Source organism: Panonychus citri, unplaced genomic scaffold (assembly GCF_014898815.1).
Source record: "Panonychus citri isolate SS breed McGregor unplaced genomic scaffold, ASM1489881v1 Contig00139, whole genome shotgun sequence".
NCBI lineage: Eukaryota > Metazoa > Arthropoda > Arachnida > Trombidiformes > Tetranychidae > Panonychus > Panonychus citri.
In genome coordinates, this window is record NW_026515544.1 from 2,116,771 (window position 1) to 2,140,818 (window position 24,048).

General features: G+C 29.7%; 4 protein-coding genes across 4 annotated transcripts in view; 2 read left to right on the forward strand and 2 right to left on the reverse strand.

Annotated features, from left to right (window-relative positions):
• LOC128394265 (alpha-catulin-like) overlaps positions 1-17,324 on the reverse strand; it is a 28,404-nt gene extending 11,080 nt beyond the window's left edge. Inside the window, exons 1-2 of the mRNA XM_053354570.1 lie at positions 17,158-17,324; positions 16,827-17,044 (exon numbers count right to left, since the gene is read on the reverse strand). The gene's annotated coding sequence lies outside the window, so the exon portion shown is untranslated. The remainder of the gene's footprint in view (positions 1-16,826; positions 17,045-17,157) is intronic.
• A 193-nt stretch (positions 17,325-17,517) lies between these two features.
• LOC128394271 (general receptor for phosphoinositides 1-associated scaffold protein-like) lies at positions 17,518-18,635 on the forward strand. Its single transcript, XM_053354576.1, has 3 exons — positions 17,518-17,876; positions 17,948-18,211; positions 18,282-18,635. The coding sequence occupies exons 1-3, from the start codon at positions 17,790-17,792 to the stop codon at positions 18,531-18,533; spliced, it is 603 nt and encodes a 200-aa protein (XP_053210551.1). The 5' UTR covers positions 17,518-17,789; the 3' UTR covers positions 18,534-18,635.
• A 6-nt stretch (positions 18,636-18,641) lies between these two features.
• LOC128394267 (putative uncharacterized protein DDB_G0282133) lies at positions 18,642-21,152 on the reverse strand. The gene is made up of 2 exons (XM_053354573.1): positions 20,053-21,152; positions 18,642-19,951 (listed from the first exon to the last, which is right to left on the reverse strand). The coding sequence occupies exons 1-2, from the start codon at positions 20,927-20,929 to the stop codon at positions 18,897-18,899; spliced, it is 1,932 nt and encodes a 643-aa protein (XP_053210548.1). The 5' UTR covers positions 20,930-21,152; the 3' UTR covers positions 18,642-18,896.
• A 273-nt stretch (positions 21,153-21,425) lies between these two features.
• Positions 21,426-24,031, forward strand: LOC128394269 (retinoic acid receptor gamma-B-like). The gene is made up of 2 exons (XM_053354574.1): positions 21,426-22,658; positions 22,760-24,031. Exons 1-2 carry the CDS (start codon positions 22,466-22,468, stop codon positions 23,455-23,457), a joined length of 891 nt encoding a protein of 296 aa, XP_053210549.1. The 5' UTR covers positions 21,426-22,465; the 3' UTR covers positions 23,458-24,031.
• Positions 24,032-24,048: the final 17 nt, after the last annotated feature.

A 24,048-nucleotide genomic window follows, 5' to 3' on the forward strand; every position in this document is an offset into this window, starting at 1 on the left:
AGAGAAAGTGGGAGGTAAGAGGTAGGGAGAACAGAGAGAGAGAGAGAGAGAGAGAGAGAGAGAGAGAGGATGATGATGATGACAAAAAGTTCTGGATTGAAATTTCGACAGATCTTCAGATCATTCATCAACAGGGAGAAAGAAAAAAGTAACTTTGTCATAGAGTTGCACATATAGTAAGAGAAAAAGTTCTGATAGAAAAGAGAATCACTCAGAAAGAAGATAAAGTTTATCAGCTTATGAAGATGATGAAGGTGGTGAGGTGGTGGAGGATGAGAGGTGTAATTCGGTATGGAGATGATTGAAGAGAAGAATAGAGAGAGAGGGGAGAGAGAGAGAAAGGAAAGAACTGAAAAATTCGAGAAGAAAAGAAGACAATCGATCAAAAACTCAGCTAAAATTTAGAACTTATTCTGAACTTTTCCTCTATCATTCTGGTTCTCTCTCTTTCTCTCTCTCTTTATTTCTGTAATCATGATTTTCACCATTGTTAACATGATAAAGTATTAAAATAACATGAGATAAATTTCACTGAGTATTGAAAACAAAATCCTGATTGATGATTTTATCCCAAACTAATAACACTTTTGATGACTTCAAACATGATATGTCAAGATGATGAACAAACTGAACTTCACAGTCACAGATTCTCAAGGAAATAATTAATGTTAATTGATGAAAATGATTCTGGTAAAAGATAAATTATCTCTTAGTTGGAAACAATTAGGATAATAATTGAAAAAGAGAGTAAATTAGATTTGATTCGTAATTATCATAATCAACAGATTCTTATTATTATTCAGCAATCAGGAGGAAAATGAGGAAAGAAAATGAAGACGAAGAGAGAGAGAACAGGAATCAGTTTATTCAGTAATTTTGATGGAGAAAAAGAAAAAACAATTTCTCGTTTTAATTAACATTCTATTTGGATATTTCCTCAATTCCATGTAGCTGTTATTCATGATAATCGTCATGAATAAAGCAATTCAAGTAGCAAGAATCAGTATGAGTTTCGGTGGGAAAATTAGAATGAGGATTGGAATGAGAAAGAGTGAGAAAGAGAGAGAGACAAATTTCATCATCTTAATCATATTCGATGATGATTATTATTTAAATAATCATGATTAACATGTAGTTGATCATCATGACTACCTGAATGTCAGAATTGACATCATCAGCATCTGTGGTGATTTGATTTGCACAGGTAAGTAAATTGATGTTACAGAAAATGTGAAATAAATTCAACATGTAACTCAATGGGAATTCAATGATTCATGAGAAATAAAGTAAATACTTTTCTTTCTGAGTTTCTTTTTTTATCCAGAACTTCATGTTCATCTAGTGGATTTTGATTAGTTGAATATATTCAACTTGAATCCACAATTATTTATGTTAATACAATTTCAGGAGAGTGGACTGATTGAGAGGCAAAAGGAGAGAGAGAGAGAGATGAACGATAATATTGAAGATGACAAATGATGGAGGATGAAAAATGAATATTTCAAAATGAATTTGGAAACTTTTATATCAGAATTTTTCAAATGTAATAATAACACTGATCATCGGTTCTGTGTAAGGGAATGAGAATTCAATGTTGAGGGAAATAAATATCTTAACATTGTTTACATGAATAGAAGGAGATTATGAGATAGTCAGGGTGGGTTGGGTGAGGAACATTGATTCGTATCATGTTGTGTTGAAAGATTCTCATGAACAGAGAGACATGTAAGTGTCTTATTAAGAAAGAGAGAGAGAGAGATTAATTTATCGACTCTTAGCTGAAGCAAAGAATCATCATGTAAGCTCCATGTAACTTGTTCTGTAACAAATAAATCTAATGTTTTCTTCCAGCACCCACCCCACCCTTAGAATCTTAACCCTCACATTTTTAAGCAGAAGAAAAGGGAAAAAAAGCAAATCAGCAACTACAAAAGTTATCATGAAATTCATGAGATAATTGTCATGGATTACACACCGATTTCCAAGTTGATTCATTTGTTTGTAAACAGAGTAAACAACGAACAGGAATAAAAAAAGAGTTCATTTCAATTAGTTGAGTTTATTATCCTCATGAAAATGGTGTTGAAAAAATATAATCTAGATTCAGATGATCAACTCAAGTTGATATGATTAAAAGTTTGATAGTTAATTGGTTTAGTTTGTGTATGGGGAAACCTTTGAAATTGTGTTTATCATGGGAAAAAGTTCATTCAAGTTGAGATAATCAACATCAATCAAAAAATGGTAGAAAAATGTTATAAAAGTTCAAGTCAATATTTCTCATTATTATCATGGTGAAAATGATTCATGATTTTTGATTTCAATTTTCAGCCCATTTCAAGATTATCAATATATTTTGAGGGTGGAAAACAAAAGACTCGGTACATTAAATTAATGGAATCATCAATAAAGAGGTTCACTTGGGTGGGGTGGCTCTTTGCCAAATCCACTGTATATCCTTTTATCATGACGATGAGAGAGTAAGTTAGTGAGTGAGAAAGATTTTCAATTTTCATGGTGGAGCAAAAATTGATAGAGAAAAAGTTTCCTCTCATGTAAGAATTCAGGGAGTTCATTGAATAAGAATTTAGTTTATCACATTCTTTTCATATATTCGATTTTTTTTCTTCTCTTTTTTCTCATTCTTTTCAGAATATTTATCATCCTTATCATCATCATCATCATCACTTTCATCATCCTTATTCAAATTTCTTCATCATCTTCAAGCCTCCTCCATCCTTTTCCTCAGGTCACCCACCCAATACTCACTCCCCACAGTCATGATGCTTATGGAAAAATAAATTATCATAATAATAATCATGATAATCAAATCAGTTCTGATCAATCAAAAGGTGATCAACCAAATGATAATCAATGTAAATCATTTAATCCTCATCACCTTAAATCCAATGGCTCAAGTTAATTGCCACAGAATCAAATTAACGAGCAAAAATTTCAATTAACTATCAATTAATCATGAAAAGCTTATTGTTTACAAAAACTTAATCTAATTAATGTTAATCTACTCAATGTTATTTACTAAATGTTAATTGTTGTCATGATAATGTCACAATTTTGTTTCTTCATTAATTAATATCACCATAATTTTGTTACATCAACTGTTATTTTTATTATCATATTAACTTAATTGTTTAGTAAAAATTAATTTTGTATAATACTAAATGTCACCATCAATATGATAAGTGAACCAATTTAGATAATAACAATTAACTGTCAATCATAATCATCTTACAAAGTAATTTAACCCAAACAAAATCAATTAACACGTAACAAAACTAATTGGACAATTAAAAAAAAAAGTAATTAAACATTAATATGATAATTAAACTATTCCAATGTGAAAATGTATCAACTGAATTAGATTTAATTCTTAATTTCTCAAAATAAACAAGAAAACAAATCGAACCATGAAAAACTTCAAGTTGCTTCAATGAATATTATATTTTCATGGTGATTCAATTTCAATGAATTCTCACATGAAGAAAGAGGAAAACAAAAAGTAGCACAAAATGGAAGAGAGGAAAAACTATTTTTATCTTCCTCATCATCTCAACCTTCCCCTGAAACCATGATAATAGTAATTTTATCCATCTCATCAATCGTGAATGAAAGTTCAGTGATATAAATGAAATCCTTGGAATCATGATAACCTTTACCATTTACATTCTGAAACATGAAGGGGAAGAAGACGAAAATTCCGAATAATAATAAATTCCAACTGGGTCAATTGAACTTCCAATGAATATTATATATCTATCATGAATCTACGTCATGATAAACGGGGGAAAAAAAGATAATCACAATTTTCTCTCTCTCTCTCTCTTATCGAACTTGTAAAAAGTATTAGAACTTTTTCCCCCACAAAATCTTCAACCCGCTACACCGAATCAATCTATCAATGTTATCATGATATTAACCAAAACTAGAATGAATTATATATCAGAATAGATAAAAAAAAGATAATATTATTTAGCCTCAGGGTGTTAATAGTAAATGAATGGATAAGAGAAGGGAAAAAAAGATTCCATGAGAAAAAAATTCTTATTCTCATTAATCTAGTTTTATTAGTTTTCCATGATAATTCAAATTACCAATTCTGATTCCAAGTATCATGTTCATCGAAAGTCCAATCAATTGCATCATAATCAACTCGGTTCTAGCATTTTGTTGATACCACACCCAAGAAAATGAAGAAAATGGTTTCCTGATATTGATACAGTTACGTGATTGTCTTCATGGTGATAAAAATGAGTGTTCATGTTTATCTCTGATTGTGATTAGTTAATTGTATTGTAAGATTTATCCACAATTATGGCTAATAATATTAATAGTTACATATAAGAATAGTTAATCTCTGTTAATCTTAATGTTTTTTTCTTAATCATCATTGTTTTCAACAATTATCATTAATCCATGAAAAGATAATCACATTTTTCTTGTTACTTTGTTTTACTCTTTTTATTTTGACAAGATAATGATGATGACGATCATGATGATGATAAATAAGCCTTAAGGATAAAACATCCATCTATATGATGCAGGAGAAGAGCAAAGAAAAAAAAACTCATCATGAAAAGAAAAAAAGTTCTGGTGAAGTTCAGAGCATGAGAATGATTTTTCTCATCTAACTCAATCCTCTTTTGCAACTTTTCATCATCAAAAGTCATCAGTCTTTCAATTAAATGATTGACTTTACTTATTTTCATGGTAAAATTAACAGTTAGTTTGATATAATCACCAAGATGATCAATGAATTGTTTCAAAACTCATTTTCATTATTAAATAAACATCTTCAATTCATTTACTAATAATAGACTATCATTAACTAATAAATCTTCAAGATGATGATGATAAATCATCTTTCCAATGTCACATTATCAATATTTACTCTAGTCTGATATCGACATCATCATGATAATGAAAATGATTAGTAAACAATTAGAATTGATTGAAAATCTGCTGAAAAATGTCGAAAATTTCAGAAAAGAACAGCAAATAACTATTATTATTATCACTTTCGAACGATAAATTCTGAGTAACAATCATTTTATTCACTGAATTTGAAAAATTTTTCGATTTTTGAAAATTGAAACAAATTTTATTCTATTTTCTTTCAATAATATCGGTATAAGTTCTTGGTCACCAATGAATTCTGATCATGAACAAGCAGAGAAACAATCGGGTTACATGATGATCGATCTCATCATTTATCCTCATCTTTCAGGATCGAGTTCAACTTTTTGTCTCAACATAAATAATAATAAACTATTAAATTACAAGAAACATTATTATTAATATTCATTAGAATCAAGTTCTGAACAAAATTTTTGAAGATGATCATGATAATCATCATGAAATGGATTCAAGCCCATGAGACTCATACACAATGAAAAATTATCTCTCACAATGAATTTTCAGGGGAATTCATGGAAATACATATTTATTAATAGATTTCAATGTTTTATTTCATGAGAATTCAGAGTTTTCATTGTTTCATTTGTATTTCCATGAACTTTCTGATTGTTTTTATACAAAATTAAGATGAATCTTGGTGATTAATTGAGAAAATTAAGTTAATCAACTAGATTCTAAGTAACAGTGATAATGTTTCCCAACCATTATTATCATCATATGATAACAATCAATTAATTAAAATGTCATCGACCTAATAAGAAAAGTTAATCAAATCTTTTTTATATTAGAAGGTGAGGAAATAATTTACTCATTGATTTCTCATGCAAATTAATTGATTGTGATCATGATTGGGTTACTTAATTAACGGGTAAATCTATTTAAAGGTTAACACTTCCATCATTATTTAGTAATTCAGTTTAATGTTGACGTTGCAATTGAGTTTTTATCAATCAGTTTTATCATGTAATCAGAATTCAAGTTGAACATCATCAACAATTTAATGTTACTCAGTAAATAATATGAAAGGAAACAATTGAAAATCAATGTTGACTATTTAGTTTTTGTTATCATCAACTGTGTGTATGTGATATTTATCTCAATCCTCAGCTCATTAACCAACAATTTAGGTCAAACCAGAATCAATAATAATAATCAGTTGGTCAATTATTAATCATTCCATTGATTTGAAATGGTTAATCTATATTCAAAACAATTAAATTCACCTCACGCAGATGAATTATAATTTAGACCGAGAATCAACTAATCATAAAGCAATTAAATAATAGAAAACTTATCAACCGTTAAAATGTAACAATTAACTGCACAATTAGTGTAAATTTCAGCGCAATTAAGTGAAAGTTAATTGTGAGAAGGAGATTGGCAAAGAGAGATCAAGATAAGTGGGGAAAAGTTGATAATTTAGTTGATTAAGTTTTCGAGAAGGAAAAATAAACAATTGATAGAATAGATAAATTTAGTTGTATTACTTTCTCAGAATCGATATGATTCCTCATGAAAATCATGATCACTTGATTTCATGGAGAAATTGGCAAAGGAAAAAACCACCACACTGGAAATTGAAATGAACGCAAAAGGGAAACGAATTGATTGTTTCAAGATTGTTCATTTTCAGAATTCTTGAAACTCAGTGAAACTATTATCATGATGATAACATGAAAAGAAAAAGAGAAGAGATAAAAAAAAGTTCCAATTTCATCGTAAACTGATACATTTCCAGGGAGGAAAAATATAAGAGGATAACAAGAAAATCATATAACATAAAATGACTGAAACTTTCAGAGTTCTGATATTTCATGATAAACAATTGAAATTAAATTGTAGCCAACCAGCAAATATTGATAATAAAAAGCAGATTGATCGGAATTATGTTGATAATAACTCTGGTTATTTATTTTCATGAGAGGATGATGGGGATTTTCATGGTGTTCAGTGTTGCGATAATTTAAAAAAAATCTCTGAATGAACTTTAATCAAATGAAACTCAAAACTAATCATCATTTCCTGTGAACTTTATTTGGTTATTTATTTTTCTGTTCAGGAAATTTTCATCTTCTCCCATTCATTTTCATGGTAATCAAACTTTTCTTCATCCTCATCATCCAATTGAAAGTGGGTAAAGTTACATGGGAAACAGAAATTTATTCAAGAACTGTAATTAAATTGTAACAATCAATTCTGAAACATTCAATTCAACGATACAATTGTTATTGTTAACATCTTTATATTGTAATAATTACAATTCCAATTACAATTACAATCGATATTCAAAATTTGGTTAAGTGAATGAGTAAAAAAATTTTTCAAAAATTCTCATTAACATTGATATTGTCATGATGGAAATTTAAGTTAAATATTAATTCAACGATAAAGAATAAGATAAAAAGTTCTGGATAAAAGTTCAGGGAAGGGAATACATTAACAAGATAATATGTTGAGTGAATAATAGATCATGATAATCAAGTTATTTCCATGATGATGAGTAAACTTCAATTCGCAAATTAAACAACAAAAATCTTACAATTTCTTAGCATTTGGTTTAAACAGTTTAAAAATTTAGTTGTTAGTTTTGCGATCTACTTAATCAACTAATCATTCGTAATTATTAATAGTTAATCACTTTCATACCAATATACATTTCAGATCATTAAACTTGATGTAGTGTTTAAAATTTCAACATCATCAAGTGGAAGATCAAGTCAATTACCATGAGAATGATTCTGATTATGAGATCAGAACAATTTAATCAGAATAAAATCTGTATAAATCAATGAGTTAATTGATCACTAATACTGATTATTTACAACGATGATAACCACAGTTAATGAAATCAAGATTGAGTCAAGTTATTAGATTAAACTAATGAACGGCAATACAGGCTATTTTGATATTTTCGCCGATGTTTTTTTGCGATCTTCTCAGCAACTATAAGTACTAGAGACTCAAGGTTTGATTGACATAAGTTTAAGAGATACTCAATTGTATCAAGGTTATTCAGATCATTGGTAGAAAAAAACACGTTTCAAGGTCATTTGATGGTCATTTCATCTTTAGGCATGATTCTTACGGGATTGAGTCTGCTAGAACAATGATGAACACAGAGAATAGTAATTACATCTTAATTTATCCATAGTCTAAAAATGTCCACAGTCATCTTCCATATCACGTATTATAGTTAGTGAGAGTGACTAATTAACAGTCTTTAATATGTAAAGTAAGCCATCGCCAATGCAGTATGGGAAAAGATTAGCATAAATGGAGGTTGAACACGAACTGGTACCAGGTTAAGGGCACTCATGTTTTCCACATGCAGATTAGCAACTTGATTGTAAACAGAATCAAAGTCGGGGTCAACAGCAAATGAAAAGTTGAAAGGGTTAGGTTTGAAAACGACTGAAGACATTTTGAATAGGAAGCAAAGAAAGTGAGATGAAACTAACCAAATTCTGCTACTTGCTTACTATTGACAATTAGCTTCGTAGGGATTAATTGTGATTATTATTGATTGAAAGTTTCAAATGAAAGTGAGTTATTACATTTTCATGATAAATCATGGAACCTGTTGATAAATTTTCATTGATAACAAAATGAATCAACAACAAGATCATGAGAGAAATGAATTTAGTTCATTAATCATATGAGTTATATTACTAATCCAAAATACAATACAAAGATTTATCTTCCATCATTTGGTGAGTAAAAAAATCAAATATCAAAATCTATTGTTCAACATAACTACTTTTTTTTGTTCATCAAATTTCATGAAAATTGATTCATATTGAATCTATGCTGATAATCAACGACAACATAATCACTGAATTTATTGAATTTTCATGTTCATGACATTGATTAGACTTTTGTATGATGATAATAATGATAATAGATTGAAAGTTAAACACCCAAATGAACCTGATTATGATAATCCAAACAGATATAAGTTAACCAAGCATGAGAATCAGGGTTGGATTTAAGGTGGAAAAGTGAGATAAATATAATATATTGAATAGAATTGAAGAAATAACCAAAATTGGGTCAACTAATGTTCTGAATAAAATGAACTTTTTTTTCATGGTTACACACACATTGGATATTATGTACATATGTAATCATCGAGATATTATTTTGATGTAATAATATTAGAGATGATAAGTTACATGGAGGAGAAAATGATATATATACAAAATGTAAGAGAAAAGGATCAATAGTTTATCATCATGATAACCCCATGATCAGAATCTGGAGGGTATTATATACATACATTGGTCATCAAGTTTCTTTCATATACTTTGACCACTTTGATTTCATGAGAAGGGAAAACTTTGAGTAATCCATTTTTATGGAGAGACAGAATGTGAGCTCAATGAATTATCAGAATCGTTTTCATGGTTGGTGATATTTTCTGTTTTCATGGAATACTGGACATGGTGGTCATCTTTTATGTTAGAATTTTTCTTCTAATTTCTTTTTTTTTCTTCTTCATCTTCTATTTCTTATCATCATTATTTTTCCTCTTCTCACTCTTGCATTTCTTTTATTTTCTCTCAATCAATCTTTGTTTCAAGTTCTCTGCTCATCTTCAGGAAACTTCACCATGATGACGATGAAAAAGGAAGAAAAGTTTTGGATAAAAATAGAAGATGATACATTATGATGGAAGATGAAAAATCAATCATTATCATCTTCGTATTCTCAAAGTTATTACATAATAAAGATGGAGAGAAATTCATTCTCTTTTCTCTCTCAGCTTTTTCTTCAGATTCAGAATTTCCTGCCTGGTTGAAATGATTGAATTCACTCAAATCGAATGGTCAAAATTAACTTATAATTTCCAAACTGAATTAACAGCTGAATGAAATCAGAAATCATCACATGATGATTATCGTTTTAAATTCAACTGGAATCATGGATTGAAAGATAATCACCAGAGAAAAATTTCCATCCAGTTGAACATTAAGAGATCGATAAGTTTCCAATGGAATTTTATTTCTTCCTTTTCATTACTCTTTTCCCTTTATTTTCTGATGACTTGAGATATTTCCGTTTCCTTGGATAAGATGGTTAGAAGTTAGATGACAATTTCCATGAAGAAACATGTAAGTGAAAGAGAATTGAAGAAAGTAGTAAAGAGAGACGGAAATGAGAGAGATAGAGATAAGTTTAAATCAATGAGATTCCTATTCTGATCAAATGAATCAAGAGTTTATCGAAATTTCTGATTCAATGGTGATCAATTTTTTCCCCTTTGCTGGACAATTGCACATTCTTATAACAAGCAATTTCTATCTTCCAATTCCCTTATACAGTTAGACTTATGTAGTGGACAAAATGGACACTGAAAACTCAAAGATTATCAATGAGTTACCATGAAAACGTAATCAGTTAGTTTGTTGGTGATCAGTGAATAGTAAAATCTATAAGTTGATTGAAAGAATATTAACTTTCTCAATGTATTGGATGTTAAAGATTTACGATACTTTCAATGAAAGGAAGATGATAATAAGTCAGATGATGATGATAATGATGATAAAATGAGAGTTGGAGGTAATAAAATTGTTCGACTTGTGAAAAGAATTTGAAAGAGAATCGAAAAACAGAAAACGTGTAACTGGAAACATCTCAAGAGGTGAGAAAAGGTGGAAATGTAAAGAAAATGATGAAGATAAATCAGAGAAAATAGTGAGAGAGAGAGAGAGACCAGATGATGAGGAAGATATTTCAGAAAATATCTTCTATCAGTAAATAACAGAGTTCATTCATGATGATCAAGGTAAATAGAGATAAGTGAAAGTGGGAGGATCACATCAACTATCAGAACTTTTTGTTTACACTCGAACCATGTTATCAATATCATCTCCATCATCATCATCATCATCATCATCATGAACCATATCATTATCATCTTCCATTGATACAGTAAACTTTTCAAATGGATTTGACCCGAAAATCAAAACTAAACAATCAGAAAAATCTTTAACTTATCCGAGGGAAAAGTTTCCAGGTAAATTGTTGTTGTTGTTGTTGTTATATTACATTGAATGTTTATCTATTATTTGATTATCAACGAAATCATTTCAAGATTAATAAAACATTTCCAATGGAAAATGTAAAATATTATCATAATATTGATTACCTGTGAATTGAATTACACTTCAAGTTACAGTGGTTAGCAAAAAAAAAGGATATAACCAAATTCATGTGTAACATTTACATTTACAATATACACTTGATGATAATATACATTTGCATTTGATAAACATTGAGATACATGAGATTACAACAATGTTATTGTTGGTGTGGGGATTTTAACCTGTGGTGGTAAACTTGAACATGATTTTATCCACCCTGTGAGTACTTGACTTTAAAGTAATGACAAAAAAAGAAATAAAAATTCAACATTTTCAGGGTAAAAATTTTGCTTATACTTTTTTGCTCATCATCATCATCATCATCTGATATTAGATTACATTGAGAGGAAGATCCAATGTTCACTTTATCCCTTTTTTTTACCTGTTAACCTAATTTTTGCTGATGGGAAATTTCAATCAGAGTTACATGGTGGATACATTATCATGTATCCATGGATGAACTTTCATCTCTTTGGTGCTGGGGTAAGGAAAATATAATATTACTTTCAGGGTGATGATGATGAAGGTGAAAAGAAACAATATTCATGATGGTTCATCAGATTATCTCATGATAATTTGTTTACACTCTGGATTCTCAAAAACTTCAAGTATAATCAGATTATCCTATTGTTGACGATACAGGGCTACTCATTCATTTTCAGAAATGTTTTTTTTTAATTTTCCCTACAACTTGATAGTTGAGATAGATTCTAGAGACTCATGATTTGAGCTATTTGGATTTGAACAATATTCATGAAAAATTCTTTGAGTTTAGAACTAATACTTTTGTAGGCCTAATTGTGCAGTAATGCGTTGATAACATGATAAAAAAACGCTGATATTGAACTCAAATCAAGAACTTGTTATGACTTTTTACAGAAAATAAATAAAATTGTAAGCCTTTGTCACAAATCGAATGTAACTTCACAGGTCCCACAAAAAATTCTTCAAATGATCTTCAAATAACCTTTGTGACCTTAATTATGACGAACAAGTATTGACCAAACTTCGATAGACTGAATATGGATATGTACATCCAAGTGATTTTCGAGTTATCTTACAAAGAAAACGGAAAAGTAGCTGAATTTTTCTGTATAAAGTTCTATTCGATTTCTTTTCTATCATCTAATCATCAGTATTTTCGTCATCATTTCTCGTCTTAGAACTTAAATCGTAACATTGTAGCATAAGGTTGGAAAATAATCGAAGAACAATAAACATTTTACTGGATAGGGCTGGTGAAGAGTTCGAAGTACATGGAAAATGACATGGAATCTTGTTCATCACTCTCATGAATTTATCTCTCTCAAAATCTTCAACACTCTGATTTCTAACATGTTCATGTGATATTATGAGTTCTGTTCATGTTCAAGAAGTCATGTTGAAACTTTTTTTTCTATTAATATCTGATAACTGATTTTAATCATGATGAAAGTTATAACCCTGAAAATGGAAACTGTCAACAAATGATTCAATTCATGAAATTCATTCATTCAACTAATAGATGATAATCTTAAGGATTAAAAGATTATCCTAATCACAAAGATATTCAAATATTATGTTTTGTACTTTAATTAAACCAGAGAAATTTAAATTGTAAATAGTTTGTCTAGTTACGATTTAAATTCAATTGGCTTTTCAAGTGTCAATTTGATAATTACAAGTTGTAAACATTAATGGTTGACTGATAATGGATATAAACAATTAGCATTAATTATCAAAATGATTAAAAGTAATTAATAAAAATTCATCATAATTGTTACATGAAAGGAAACTGATTAATTAATGTAAATATTGTTGCAGAAAAATTGAGAGGAAAAAAAAAACTTTAATTGTGATCAAATTTTCTTGACAATCATTAAATTGTCACCATTAAAGTTAAGTGGATTCAAGAAACAACAACAACACCAACAGGAATAACAAAAACTGACCTTGGTCAGCAAATTAACAGGGAAAAATTTTCCAAGATAATGATTATTATGAAAATGGATGAAGAGGAGGAGGAGGAGGAGGAGGAGGAGAGGGTGGATTTGAGTGGGTGGGGTGGGTGGTAAAAAATCAATATCATCATAGTGTCGTAGAGATGACGAAGCTTAAAGTTAAATCAATAATTTGATTGTAATCAGTAAGACAAAAGGAGATCTCATCGAAGCGGATAAATGTCATGGAAGAGACATTGATAACATGGTTAACTCTGAATTCACTGAACTTTTTTCATCTCTTGAATATTAAATTGAAATGATTGTTGTATTAGTATTTGTGTTGAATCCCCTGTAAGTGCTAGAATCAGGTCACGTAGGAATGAATGAAAGAGAGAGAGATGAGATATTTTTCATCATTATCATCATGAGAGAGATAAAATTATGATGATGATGATAAAGATGAGAGATAAGTTTTAAGAGGTTGGACTTAAGGGAGTTGATGGGTGATTGTATCATACATGTAATCATGTATTTTCATGGTAACTGAGTAAAAATTGTATTCCAATTCTGAGGAATGAGGAAATCTATTTATTTTGTATATTATCAGCAACATTATCAACATGAAATGGGGATTATCGTGTTGATCATCAGCATAGATGATAAATATTACACATAGGAATGAAAATAAAGTTACAAAGACAATATCATCATAATAGTAATCATCATAAACATCATCATGATAATAATCATGGTAATAATATCAATGACATGGTGAGTTGATAATAATACAAGAATTATGAGTTAACACAATGATCAGAAAGAGAGGAGAAGAAAAAAAAATGATTATTTATTATTATGATTAAATTATTATCGATAAACCGATAATCAATAAATTGTTAACAGTATAAATAAATCATCAGAGAGATACAATCAAGGCGATCATGAAAATCAGGGCTCATGATAGGAAAACTCAAAGATAAACATTGAAAATATTGATTCATGTTAATGATTATCACCAATGGAATCACAATTCACTTGAAGTAAACATGATTATTGAAACAATTAACTAATTGAAACAGTTGAGGTGATTGAAAATCTTACTATTACAACTTCAGTTATCATCTAAATTCATCATCATGAAAATGAATGATTCAAAATTGGGGAGAAAGTGAGAGAGACAAATGATAACTATGCTCCCGGTGAAACGCCCTGAATATTTATCATGTTGATTTTTCAGGAATCAGATTCAATGGGAGGGGTGAGACAAATTGTTCTGATAATATATAAGATGAACCCGGAGGAGGAGGGAAAAATTTGTCATATCAAATGAATTATTCAGGGAAAACATGATCATCATCATGAACTTTTTTGTTTATCTCATGGTTAACATGAGATTCTGACCTTATTATTTTGTTTCTTAACCTTTGGAAATTTGAATAAATATTATCAACAGTAAATACGATTGATTGTCAACCGATGATTAAAGTGTAATCATGAACAATTTAAAATGTTGTATTGAAATTGAATTATTCATATCGATTATTATGAATAAAGAAAATGAGGAAAAAAATTTTCTCTTCCAATTTAAAATTCAATTGAAATTATTCAGTCAATCATGAAGCATGAATTCAATTAAACGCCACTAAATGATTAACTTAATCATTATTATGTTGTATTAGATTACAAGAGATTTAATTATGAATGATTAATAATTATTGACAGAAATTGATTGATATTAATGGTGAAAAAAAAGTAAGTCGTCAATAAATGATGATTGTAACAATTTAATCTGTAATCATGAATTATAATCATGATTGTTGAGCATTTTTATTGAGAGAAAGTTTTGTCAATCATGTCAATATCTTTGGCGAAATGAATTCATGATTGTCATGGAGATGATGAATAAGTATAATGATGATGATAATAATTCATTGATGATCAATTTGGAGAGAAAATTTTTCTTCTTCATGATAACAATAACTTTCTTGACAGTTTCTCATGGAAAGTTTCATGTTCATGATAATAATATAAACGAAACATGAAGATAATCTGAGCTCAATTTTTTTCTTCTTCTTCTTCTTCGTCTTCGTCTCTCTTTTCATATTATTTTCTCAAGAGATTTTCACAATTTTTCAATTCCATTTTCTACCTTGAATCATATTCTTGATATTAAAGTAATAAGTCAGCAATTTACCAGCAACTAATATGATTCCATGAGAAGATGAGAATATAACCATGAAATATTGAGTTGTTCATCATTATATCAAGAATTTTTCTTTTTCTTTTCTCTCTTTTGTCGCCATTGGTTTTTATTTCTTTCTTTTCTCTTTCCTTTTTCTCAAGTTCCAAGGTTGATTGAATATGCTCAGTTCTGGAAGCTCAAAGCTCAGCAATTTCAGTAATTGGCTTTACGAGAACACATGATGATAACAAGGTGATAAGAATATACATGAACAACAATGAGAAGAGAAAATTGGAAAAGACAGAAAATCTCTCTCTCTCTCTCCATGTATATAAATGTCATGAATTGAGAAGAAAATGCTGAGAAAGATATTCGATATCACTGCAGAACGAAATTCATGATAACATGCATGAGAATTTCTCAACGAAAAGACAAGAAAAACTTGGAATTAACAACTCGAAAAGAAGATGGAACTTTGTAACATTTGGAATTTACTTTAATTCTAACAAACAAATTGTTCTAATTTTAGTTTCTTTTTCATCTCATGTTCATGGTGAATTCATGATTCTCATGTAATCTTTGCTACCTAGTGACCTTTTTTATGAGTTTTTCTTTGCTCTTCCTCATGATTGTTATTCATGTTCATGAAAAGTGATAACATATTAACATAATGACGATCATCATGAATGATTGTAATTAGTTTGATATCTGAAGTGAATTAGGTTAACCACTCATCATAATCATTTATTATTATCTTCATGATGATCATGATTATTATTATCACTCCCCAATGACACTCCCAATGAAATGGGAGTGAAAAATAATATCAAACTGATTATCAGTTTCCTCCCAATGTATTGTTATCATCTCAAGGCGATCATGATGATAATCATTTCTTATCATCATCATTAGTAAATTTCATCATGATAGTTGATGATTAACTTAATCATTAATCTGTTATCCTATTTCAAGTTTACAGTTGATAATCAAATTAATGATTAAATTTCATTGAGAAACAATCATCAGACCTTAAAGTGTTTTCTTCCCTTAATCAATTAGTTACCTAATCAATTAATTCACCTTGACAATTAACGAGTAAATTAATAATTATACCAACGATTATATTGTTTTCATTGGTCACATAATTGTTACAATTTTTAATTGTTAAACACTTTTCGCTGATTAAGTTTTAGGCTATTCGGTTGATTGTAATTTTTTTTTCTCGCAAATTTCAATTAACTACTTAGGTTAATTATGGAACCGGTTGATTTATTGTTTAATTTTTAATCATTTTGTTCTCAGCAATTAAATTGGTTTACAACAATTAATGGTTAACGTGACTTTTGATCGTGAGCTTATTTTGTTGCTACAATTAATCATTGATTAACCTTTAGGGTTTCTGGTTATGTTTAATAATCAGTTGATTTTTAATCAGTGTGATTATCGTTGGACAATTAACTGATAAGTGTTTGCATCAGAACAATCAAAATGTTTTCTGTTATGTGATTATCTTAATTTTGTAATTTTGACATTCGATTGGACAATTTAGCTTGAATTAGACAATCATGATAATCATGAAATCAACTGATTACCAACATGAAGGTAGTTTTGATTGATAGAATCTCGAGAAAAAAAAATTCTTACCTTTGGTGTAAGCTGAGGTTCCCTTTGTATCCAAATATTGTCACAATTAAGTTTGATTAGTCACTTGATGATGAAGGTGATGTTGTTTTTTTTGGTGGTCAGTCGATGGTCAGTTTTGTTTATTTACAAATTAGAAGCACGAAACTAATGAACACAATAGGCCAAAGGGTTGAACGTGGATTTGGACTCGTTATGATGGCGGTGGATCAAAATCTCAGCTGAGATGCGGTTGATTTTATGAGAATGAAGAAAAGGTAAGAAGGAGAAGAGAAAGAGAGAGAGAGAGAGAGAGAAAAAGGTAAAAAGAAAGAAGAAAATTTTACTCTGTTACCATGTTTGGTGTTCGAAGGCAATGAAACAACCACTTGGAATACTATTCGAAAGCCGCTTTCATGGAATAAGAATTGAATCGACTCAGAAGATTATTCATTCTACTCTCTTTTTTCTCTTTCTCATATTTTTCTTCTCACATTCTCATCATCATTATAAATGTTTTCTTTTCTCTCTCTTTCTCCATCTGATTAACTCTAACAATCAGATGATCGATTTATTAATCGAACGTTTGTTTCTTTCTTCCACCGGCAGATGTCGCCCCAAGAGGGAGTTTTTTCAATTTTGGTCAATCGGATTATCTTTCTGGTTTGTTTTCATTTGATTGTTTCTCTTAATTGTTACCCAATTAATTAGAATTAATTTTAATTGTTTAGTTCAAATTTTGTTGTTCACTTGAGTAGACAACATGTTACTTTTCCATCTGTGATTTGGGTGGAAGTTGAGTCATGATTTGTTCCTAAACAGTAAATGTTGTTTGGTTTTTATTCTCATCTCGATTATCCATCTCTCCTTTGATTGTTCAGATTTTCTTAATTCTATTGTCTTTTAATTTGATTTTTTATTTCGGTGTTTTTCACCATTTTGTGCTTTTCTTGATTTAACTGTAATACTGTGCTTAAGGTGCTCCTAATGAATTATATTAAATCAGATGAAGATCGACGTCGACGGACGATAATTGTTGAGAGAAAAAATTCTTCCTTTGGATTCACCTTACAGGTAAGTCTTTGGTTTAATCAATTTAATTGTTTAATCTAATTGTTTTTCTTTTGTTCTTTTCTCTTTTATAGACTTATGGGATACATCATAGAAAAGATGGTGAAATTGAATTGTTAACATACGTTGATTATGTTGATAAAAATGGTCCAGCATTTAGAGCAGGAATGAGACCAGGAGATGTAATATTGTCAATTAATGGTCGAGATATGGAGAGAGCTGATCATCGGACATTGGTCAAGTATATTCAAAGCTGTGAGAAAACCATGAGAATGGTTGTTCTATTTGAAGATTGTGTTCGTAAAGTTGAATTACACATCAAGTATCTAAAATTAAAGGTAATTACGCTTAACCTTTAATGTAAAGAAGAGAAAAATAATCAATCAAAATCTTTGTCTTCTCTTTTAGCGTTTACTTCATCAAAAGGTTTCAGAATATGAAAGATTAACAGAAAGAGAAAATCAATTATGTCTTCATTTGAAAAAATCATTATCGGAAGATTCTGGTTTACACCTTGATGAACAAAAACCGAAGACTCAAGTGCCCGCGCCATTGAAGAGCCAAAGGTCATTTAATCGAGCGGCTTCAAGTGAATCTCCAATGGAAAAGTCATCATCTTCTTTGGGTTTGGTGACATGTAAAACCGATGTAAATGAGTGATTTTTTTTTTCTCTAGAACAAAATTTCCTTAAATTTTTTTTTTAATTGTGATAATTATTGAGAGAAAAGCAATCAAAATAAAAGTGCAAACAAACTAAACAATCGGTGTAAAGATTGAATCCATTGAGAGTCCAAGCGCTTCGAGGACAAAATTTACTGACAGTACTTACGGAGATACGAAAATGGATTAAGAAACTGCAAAAGTGATAAAAGTTTGATTATAAAACGTTTGAAATATTAAATCAAGTGAGTGACAATTAAAAATGAAAGAATAGTTAATTAAATAGTATTAAGATTGTTGGAGATTATAAATGAAGAGAGGAATGATGATTAAATTGATGATTATATGAGTAGGTTTTTCCATTAGTAAGTTGAGGATTGTGATGATGGATATGGAAAATGATGGTGAACAATTGGATTATAATCTCGATTGTAGTTGGAAGTGTAATTGTTGAGACAACTTTTAATTATTCCAGAGAAATTGTAGATTTTGTGTAGTAAATCCATGTGTCCATTCCAAAGAGTAATTGCTGACGATGATGGAGAAGAAGAAGATGATGAAGAAGAAGAAGAAAAAGTTGATGAAGTTGATGATTTAAAAGAGGAACATTTAGAGATTAATGTTGATGCAAATTGTTCTCGAGAAAAGTTAAGTGTTAAAAGAATTAAAATCATCAAAGGTAAATCTTTTTCGATTAAATTGTAACGTTTCAATTCTTTAGCCATTTGGAACATTGTAAATCGAATACCAGAGAAAACCGATCCTTTCAATTGTTCTTCACTAATTTGTCTTCCATTCGGCCAAAGGATTGAATTACTTTCACAATCAAAGTGCAAAAGAATAAATAAAATCGCAATACAATGAGCCGCTTCTCGTACACCAAGGAATCGACATTCAGCTGATAATGAAGTAAATGGTGGAAGACGAGATTCAAAGTAGATCAATTTGTTTGTCATTCGAAAATGAAATTGAACATATGAAATGTAGAAAGTGTCACATGAACCCGAATCAATACATTCCACGTAATTAATCATCATTGGTTTCAGAAATTCACTGTAATATGAATTTAAATTGTTGAACATATTTTCCAAACTATTGGCACGTAAACTCCGTTCAAGCGAATCATCATTTGCTTTATTTAAACAAATATCAGGATTCATTCCAATTTTAAGGCATCGACGTAATCGACATGATCGACAACATTTCCGTCTATTAGAAGCATCAACTGGACAATTATCGTTGTTTGATTTACATGCATATTTCATTCCTTTCATAACTGATCTTCTAAAAAAACCTTTACAACCTTCGCATGTAAATGCATTATAATGTCGACCAGTTGATTTGTCACCACAAACTTGACAATGTTTAATTATCATTGTCGATGTCGATGTCGTTCTACCTGATCTTGTTGTATCATCTGCAAAAAAGATAAATAAATATTCAAATATTAGAATATTAGAATAAATGATGAAATCAAAATGAAAAGAATAAGAATAATAAAAAGAATAACAATTTTACCTTTATCACTTTGATTAGAATTATTTAAAATTCCATCAGAACCACCACTTGTATCAATAATCAATTCTCTCTCGTCATCTCCGTCAAGATTATCATCATAATCTTCATCTTCATCATTCTCAGATTCGTTGTCGTCATTATCGTCATAATCTTCCTCTCCTTCTTCTCCTTCACCTCCTTCTTCATCATTTCCATTCAAATTATCACCAACATTTAGATAATTATTATTATATTGATAATCATTTTGGCGTTTAATTAATTGCAGTGCTGAACATTCATAGTCATTGGATGATGAATTTAGTCCAGGTAATAAAATAGGTTTACGATCAATTAATTCTTGTTCAGTCTCAATTGTATTATTACCACAACCAACATTCCAATGTTGATTCAATGGTTGATGATAATTAATCGGTGAACTCAAATTCTCCCAAGTAAAATGACCACTACCTGTAGAAGAAGCACTTAAAATTTGAGAACATTCATCACCAGAATATGAGGAAACACCACCAATTCCATTCAATCCAATTCCTAAATTTCCATCATTAACACCAACACCAACACCACCACCATTGTTATAATAAGAATTTGAATAATCTGTTCCATCAATCAGAGTAGATGAAAGAAAGGGTGAAGAAAATGAAGAAACACCAAAAGATGAACCAACAATACCAGAAGGAGAAGAACAAGATGGCGACAAAGATGGTAGATGATCCGATGTGATTAAAGAGGAAGAAGAAGGTGAACCTGAAGATGAATACCAATTATTAGGTCGAGAATAATCAACATACGGAGAAATATGTTGATATTGATAACAATCAGGACCATAATCAATTTGATTTCCAATCGAAGGTAACAAAGTAAATCTTGAATTTTCCATAATCACAATTAAAGATCAGAATCATCAAAATACACCAACAAACAAACAAACAAAAAAACGAAAAGAACGTTAAACAAACAAAGAACAAATTCAAAAAAAGAGATAAAAAACAATCAGACAAACACAAACTTAAGAATAGAACAAAATAAAACAGAAAAATTGTTACATCAGATTAATTAGAACGCCAATTAAGACAATTATTTCAAAAAGAAAACATTTAGACAGAATCTCAGAAAGAAAATGGTTAACAATTAACTCGAATGGTCGGTCACTTTCTAATTGGTCGAAAGGGAAACAAAAGAGAGGAGGTTTTTTCGCAAATGTTACATTGTAACAATTTCTCTTTCTTTTCTCTGTCTTCGTTTAATTTGTTTTCTCACAATTTAAATTAGTCGGTGGTCTCTCTCAGAGAAGACAATTTATTTTCACTTGTTAATTTCGTTTGTCCGATGATTAACTTTCTCAACTGATAAGAAAAGTGTTTCTATCAAACAGCAATTAAGGTCAAAACTTAATTGAAACCTTGAACTGTGATTATTATATGACTGAAATATTTTCTATATTCAAAATTAATAGAAAAAGAGTTAACTTTGTTTTTTTTTGTTCTATTCTCTTATTCATTTGTTGCCCTTTGTCTTGATACTTTTTTCGCATCAAGATCTTAATTGGCGTTCTAATTAATCTGATGTAACAATTTTTTCTATGTTTTATTTTGTTCTATTCTTAAGTTTGTGTTTGTCTGATTGTTTTTATCTCTTTTTTTTTGAATTTGTTCTTTGTTTGTTTAACGTTCTTTTCGTTTTTTTTGTTTGTTTGTTTGTTGGTGTATTTTGATGATTCTGATCTTTAATTGTGATTATGGAAAATTCAAGATTTACTTTGTTACCTTCGATTGGAAATCAAATTGATTATGGTCCTGATTGTTATCAATATCAACATATTTCTCCGTATGTTGATTATTCTCGACCTAATAATTGGTATTCATCTTCAGGTTCACCTTCTTCTTCCTCTTTAATCACATCGGATCATCTACCATCTTTGTCGCCATCTTGTTCTTCTCCTTCTGGTATTGTTGGTTCATCTTTTGGTGTTTCTTCATTTTCTTCACCCTTTCTTTCATCTACTCTGATTGATGGAACAGATTATTCAAATTCTTATTATAACAATGGTGGTGGTGTTGGTGTTGGTGTTAATGATGGAAATTTAGGAATTGGATTGAATGGAATTGGTGGTGTTTCTCATATTCTGGTGATGAATGTTCTCAAATTTTAAGTGCTTCTTCTACAGGTAGTGGTCATTTTACTTGGGAGAATTTGAGTTCACCGATTAATTATCATCAACCATTGAATCAACATTGGAATGTTGGTTGTGGTAATAATACAATTGAGACTGAACAAGAATTAATTGATCGTAAACCTATTTTATTACCTGGACTAAATTCATCATCCAATGACTATGAATGTTCAGCACTGCAATTAATTAAACGCCAAAATGATTATCAATATAATAATTATCTAAATGTTGGTGATAATTTGAATGGAAATGATGAAGAAGGAGGTGAAGGAGAAGAAGGAGAGGAAGATTATGACGATAATGACGACAACGAATCTGAGAATGATGAAGATGAAGATTATGATGATAATCTTGACGGAGATGACGAGAGAATTGATTATTGATACAAGTGGTGGTTCTGATGGAATTTTAAATAATTCTAATCAAAGTGATAAAGGTAAAATTGTTATTCTTTTTATTATTCTTATTCTTTTCATTTTGATTTCATCATTTATTCTAATATTCTAATATTTGAATATTTATTTATCTTTTTTGCAGATGATACAACAAGATCAGGTAGAACGACATCGACATCGACAATGATAATTAAACATTGTCAAGTTTGTGGTGACAAATCAACTGGTCGACATTATAATGCATTTACATGCGAAGGTTGTAAAGGTTTTTTTAGAAGATCAGTTATGAAAGGAATGAAATATGCATGTAAATCAAACAACGATAATTGTCCAGTTGATGCTTCTAATAGACGGAAATGTTGTCGATCATGTCGATTACGTCGATGCCTTAAAATTGGAATGAATCCTGATATTTGTTTAAATAAAGCAAATGATGATTCGCTTGAACGGAGTTTACGTGCCAATAGTTTGGAAAATATGTTCAACAATTTAAATTCATATTACAGTGAATTTCTGAAACCAATGATGATTAATTACGTGGAATGTATTGATTCGGGTTCATGTGACACTTTCTACATTTCATATGTTCAATTTCATTTTCGAATGACAAACAAATTGATCTACTTTGAATCTCGTCTTCCACCATTTACTTCATTATCAGCTGAATGTCGATTCCTTGGTGTACGAGAAGCGGCTCATTGTATTGCGATTTTATTTATTCTTTTGCACTTTGATTGTGAAAGTAATTCAATCCTTTGGCCGAATGGAAGACAAATTATTGAAGAACAATTGAAAGGATCGGTTTTCTGGTATTCGATTTACAATGTTCCAAATGGCTAAAGAATTGAAACGTTACAATTTAATCGAAAAAGATTTACCTTTGATGATTTTAATTCTTTTAACACTTAACTTTTCTCGAGAACAATTTGCATCAACATTAATCTCTAAATGTTCCTCTTTTAAATCATCAACTTCATCAACTTTTTCTTCTTCTTCTTCATCATCTTCTTCTTCTCCATCATCGTCAGCAATTACTCTTTGGAATGGACACATGGATTTACTACACAAAATCTACAATTTCTCTGGAATAATTAAAAGTTGTCTCAACAATTACACTTCCAACTACAATCGAGATTATAATCCAATTGTTCACCATCATTTTCCATATCCATCATCACAATCCTCAACTTACTAATGGAAAAACCTACTCATATAATCATCAATTTAATCATCATTCCTCTCTTCATTTATAATCTCCAACAATCTTAATACTATTTAATTAACTATTCTTTCATTTTTAATTGTCACTCACTTGATTTAATATTTCAAACGTTTTATAATCAAACTTTTATCACTTTTGCAGTTAATCCATTTTTGTATCTCCCAAAACACTGTCAGTAAAACGTTTTTTTTCAATGCTAACTCATTGCC

Bases quoted from the DNA above. Each gene is read 5' to 3' on its own strand.
- LOC128394267 (XM_053354573.1), bottom strand. From the start codon at position 20,929: ATGGAAAATTCAAGATTTACTTTGTTACCTTCGATTGGAAATCAAATT. The intron at 19,952-20,052 runs GTAAAATTGTTA...TCTTTTTTGCAG, and splicing joins TTCTAATCAAAGTGATAAAG to ATGATACAACAAGATCAGGT.
- LOC128394271 (XM_053354576.1), top strand. From the start codon at position 17,790: ATGAATTATATTAAATCAGATGAAGATCGACGTCGACGGACGATAATT. The intron at 17,877-17,947 runs GTAAGTCTTTGG...TCTCTTTTATAG, and splicing joins CCTTTGGATTCACCTTACAG to ACTTATGGGATACATCATAG. The intron at 18,212-18,281 runs GTAATTACGCTT...CTTCTCTTTTAG, and splicing joins TCAAGTATCTAAAATTAAAG to CGTTTACTTCATCAAAAGGT.
- LOC128394269 (XM_053354574.1), top strand. From the start codon at position 22,466: ATGGAAATGATGAAGAAGGAGGTGAAGGAGAAGAAGGAGAGGAAGATT. The intron at 22,659-22,759 runs GTAAAATTGTTA...TCTTTTTTGCAG, and splicing joins TTCTAATCAAAGTGATAAAG to ATGATACAACAAGATCAGGT.